Here is a 4,321-nt window from a genome sequence, read left to right as displayed (position 1 = left end):
ATGGGTCTGGCTGTACTCGGTCATGGGTCTGGCTGTACTCGGTCATGGGTCTGGCTGTACTCGGTCATAGGTCTGGGTGTACTCGGTCATAGGTCTGGCTGTGTAACCTAGGCTGATCTTGGGCGTCTGCCCTTCTGCCTGAGTGTGGGGATCACAAGTGTAGATGCTGGTGCTGGTCACCTGCCACTTCATTCTAGTGGAACACTTGGAGTGTCATGCTTGTTAGTGGAGTGCCTTGCTGAGAACTGTTTGTAACTTCAGCCTCAGCTGCCTGAGCCAGCACCACGGGTGCTGCCTTCCTTCAGGCACAAGTCAGGTGCTCATCTGGGCGCCACGTCACACCCCAAGCAGCTGGCAAGGAGCTACTGGCAACAAATGCTGCTTGTGAATGAATGTGTGCTTATCAGGAAACAGTTTAAAAATTTCATTTTAACCACCAAGTTATGTTTTCACTGACTTATGTAAGAGCTGCTCACATAAGGAAAATTACTATGACTTACACATAGGAGCAGGGTTGTATCAGCAAAGCCTTTGGGTTGTGCAGTGAACATGATCAGAGAGTCCCAGGTAAAACTCAGGCTGCTACGGTCATGCGGGCTTTCCTTGAGAACTGCCCAGGACTTGCTCCATCAGCTCACGGCAGGTTTGTAGCAGTATTTGGGTGCATGTCTCCTGCGCTGTCCCACAGTTCCTGCTTCTGCTGCCTAGTCAGTTGGAACCGTCCAGAGTATGCCTTAATGAGTATGGCACACCCAGACACTCCTTGCTGCCGTGAGAATGAATGTAGTCTCCTTCAGCATCTCCAGGCTACCTTGCCTGCTGTTGTCCTGGGTCTAGCGAGGTGCTCTGCAGCCCGAAGGCCTGCCCCTTCCCTAGACTTGCCCTCAGCCTCATTCTTTCCTTTTTAAAATTTTTATCACACTGGAGTTAGATTACAGTGATTCAGGTTGGTTAGACCCTGGGAGGCAGCCTTGGCTTTGCAGCATGGTTTCCTGTGCACCTCCACACCCCACTTTGATTCTCATGTCTGCTGTATGTGTTTCCCCAAATGTTAAGGTGATTTTTGTATACATTTTCCAAAATTAGTTATGCATGCCTCTCTGAGTGTGGAGCTTTTTGTTGGGTCTCTCAGTTCCCGTGCTTTGTCTGGGTGGGGTTGAAGGAGAGATGTCAGGTCCTGATATCTTCCCATCTCTGTCATCTTCCATGTGGAATATTTTTGCCTAACTTTTCCCCTTTATTTCAGAATTTTGTGCTTCTTCCTTTGTCTTAATCTCTTTGTGATTCTTGTGTTAAATGCAAACAGAAAGATCAGTGTGGTAATGAGACATCCCTTTTGGGTTTTGTTGTGTTGGAGATTACCCTTAGTGTCCTCGTCCAGCATCCTTGGACCTCAGCGTGTGATGCTCAGCCTTTGCCTGGGATAGTTATCACAGGGAGCAGCGGGGCTCCACATCGCCCCCTTAGGTGTGGTGCTAATTCTTGTTGTAGGTAACATGCTAAGCTGTGAGCACACCGAGTCAGCTTACTCTTTCTGCAAGACGTTTGTTTGTTTGGCTGTCACTGATCTGCTTTTCCTTGTTCACTGAAAGTTTTGAAAACTCAATCATAAACACATTCATTTCTCTTTCACCTTGGCATTCCCCAGCCTGTTGTGATGCTGACTGAAGTCTCTTCGGGTCTGTGCAGACATCTTGAGGATGAGAGTGGTGCCTAGTAGTCCCTTAGAGCGTCTCTCTTGAAGTGAGAGACTATAGCAGTGTCTGGCTACAAAGCGTCTCCCTAAGTGATGCCACTCGTTGTGGCTCATGAACCTGTGGGTGACTCAAGCTGCTCGACACTCAGCAGCAGCTTCTAGTCCTTCTGGCTTGTAAGTTCACATCCCCAGAAAGGCCAGGCCCCCCTGACAGGCCCGGACATGGTTTCCCAGACGTCATTGGTTGGCCTGGGAGCAGAAAGCAGCCGTGAACTGCAGTGTGGCTGCATGGGGGTGTGTGCTTCACTGTGGTTGCAGGCTCCTAGTCAGCTTTCTGCTGCAGAGTGGCCAGCTGTGCTCTAGAAAGCTGTGCTCTAGAAGTGGGCCTGAGGAGGAAAGCATTGTCAACGTGTTTTCTCTTCTCCAAAGTTTGGGAGCCTCTGGTGGAGCAAGTAACTGGGATTCGTACAGTGACCATTTCACCATTGAAGCCTGCAGAGAGACGGACATGCTGAACTACCTCATCGAGTGCTTTGACCGAGTCGGAATAGAGGAGAAAAAAGCACCAAAGGTACCGTGAAGCAGCTTCACCAGAAAGAAGACAAGCCTTGCTTCTGTGTGTGCTGACCCTGCGCAGGGACAGCTAGCTGCCATGAGCCTTGCTTCTGTGTGTGCTGACCCTGCGCAGGGACAGCTAGCTGCTTAGGAAGAGTGTATGTCCCTGCCTGAGAATCCTGTCCTGTAGACCCCGCATCACCATGTAGACGTTGTACCAGAGCTCCGCTGTGAGTCGGAGCACCTTAGCTCTGGAGTCCTCTCCTCTGTCTGCCTATGATGTATGTGGTCCTGATAATTGCTGATGTGTCCGTTTTCCAGTGCTAGGACAGAATGTACAGGAAACTCAAAGCAAGAAAGGTGTAATTTAATCCATTATCAGATGAGTCCATTGTTTCTGGGATGTGGTGAGTTGAACATCTTTGTAGACAGGTGTGGTACAGCTAAATTACTGTTGTTATGGTGACCAAGAAGCAAAGGAAAGCAGAGGATGAGCTAGCTTGACTGCTCAGTCACGCTCTGATTGACCTGCTTCCTTTCATGAGGCCTTACCTGCCAGTCCTACTGTACTGTCAGTCAGTGCATTGCTGAAATTAGAGCCATGGCCCTGGTGACCCTTCACCCCTCAAAAAATGCCTATCAGCTAGGAACAAAGCTTTTAACATAAGAAGCCCTCTGGGGACATACTTATATTGAAACTGTAATGCCAGGTGCCTGAGATAATCATACAAACATCTGACATTGCGGGGCACCTAGATTGCAGGAACTGTTACAATCCAGGAGCTTGGGTGTTCACAGTTGCCCAGTGAGTCCCCGCAACCCTCATGAGCAAGTGACACTCCTCAGAAGTGACACTGCAGTTGTACAAGGTGCAGGACCATGCTAAGGCAAGGAAGTAGCATTCCCCAACCCCATTTTGAGACAGAGTCTCACTATGTAGCCCTGACTGGCCTTGAACGCACAGAGATCCACTTGCATCTGGCAGCTGAGATGGGGGCATATACCACTACGCCCAGCACCTTCTGCCATCTCATTCCCTATCTCCTCATTCACATCTCACTAATTCCAGTCTGACTTTAGAAACTGTTTCCTTGGGGGCTGGAGAGATGGCTCGGTGGTTAAGAGCACTAACTGTTATTCCAGAGGTCCTGAGTTCAATTCCCAGCAACCACATGGTGGCTCACAACCATCTGTAATGGTATCTGACACCCTCTTCTGGTGTGTCTGAAGATAGTTAGAGTGTGCTCATATACATAAAATAAATAAATCTTTTTTTTAAAAATGAAAACAAAACCCATCACATCATTTAGAAAGAAAGAAAGGAAGAAATTGTTGTTCTTAATCTCAGCAAAAGCAAAATAATGCTAGGTGTGGTGGTGTACCCTGGGAGTCTGGGACAGGAGGATTGCTATAGATGGAAATTCACCCAGGCTACTATACAAAAGACTCCTCCCAAACGGAAATGGAATGGGCGTGCCCTGTGGCTCTGCTCCGTGCCCTGTCTTCTCTGATTAACCACTGTAGAGGTGGTGACATAGTTGCCTTACGTTGTCCATCAAGAGCACAGGCAAGGGAAGCACAGGCAAGGGAAGCACAGGCAAGGGAAGCACAGGCAAGGGAAGCAGGCCGTTTTGTCACCATGACTCTCCTCCTGGACTTTTTTTAGATCTTTTTTTTTTTTTTTGGTTTTTCAAGACAGGGTTTCTCTGTGTAGCCCTGGCTGTCCTGGAGCTCACTCTGTAGACCAGGCTGACCTGGAACTCAGAAATTCGTCTGCCTCCCAAGTGTTGGGACTAAAGGCATGCGCCAGCACCACCCGCCTCCTTTTTAGCTCTTTATGCTGACTGCTGTCTCTCTCCTCAGATGTGCAGCCAGCCAGCAGTCAGCCAACTTCTCAGCAACATCCGTTCGCAGTGCATCTCCCACACCGCACTAGTGCTGCACGGAGCCCTCACACAGCCCAGGTACGATGACGCCGATGGCGCTGTGCCTCTGGGGGGGAGGGGCCAACTCTCATGGTGCCCTCACACAGCCCAGGTACGATGACTGGGGGGGGGGCAACTCTCATGG

General features: G+C 49.5%; 1 protein-coding gene across 2 annotated transcripts in view; it reads left to right on the top strand.

The window, feature by feature from the left end:
• The window catches only part of Ube4b (ubiquitination factor E4B), a 105,821-nt gene that overhangs the window by 53,134 nt on the left and 48,366 nt on the right, over positions 1–4,321 (top strand). For both annotated transcript variants that reach the window (XM_031379497.1, XM_031379496.1), the window contains 2 exons: positions 2,126–2,267; positions 4,115–4,215. In XM_031379497.1, coding sequence (XP_031235357.1) covers positions 2,126–2,267; positions 4,115–4,215 — 243 coding nt within the window. The remainder of the gene's footprint in view (positions 1–2,125; positions 2,268–4,114; positions 4,216–4,321) is intronic.

The sequence above is a fragment of the Mastomys coucha genome, unplaced genomic scaffold (genome assembly GCF_008632895.1).
Source record: "Mastomys coucha isolate ucsf_1 unplaced genomic scaffold, UCSF_Mcou_1 pScaffold18, whole genome shotgun sequence".
Lineage (NCBI taxonomy): Eukaryota > Metazoa > Chordata > Mammalia > Rodentia > Muridae > Mastomys > Mastomys coucha.
Note: the sequence above shows the minus strand (reverse complement) of the source record. Positions and strands in the feature narration are given on the sequence as shown.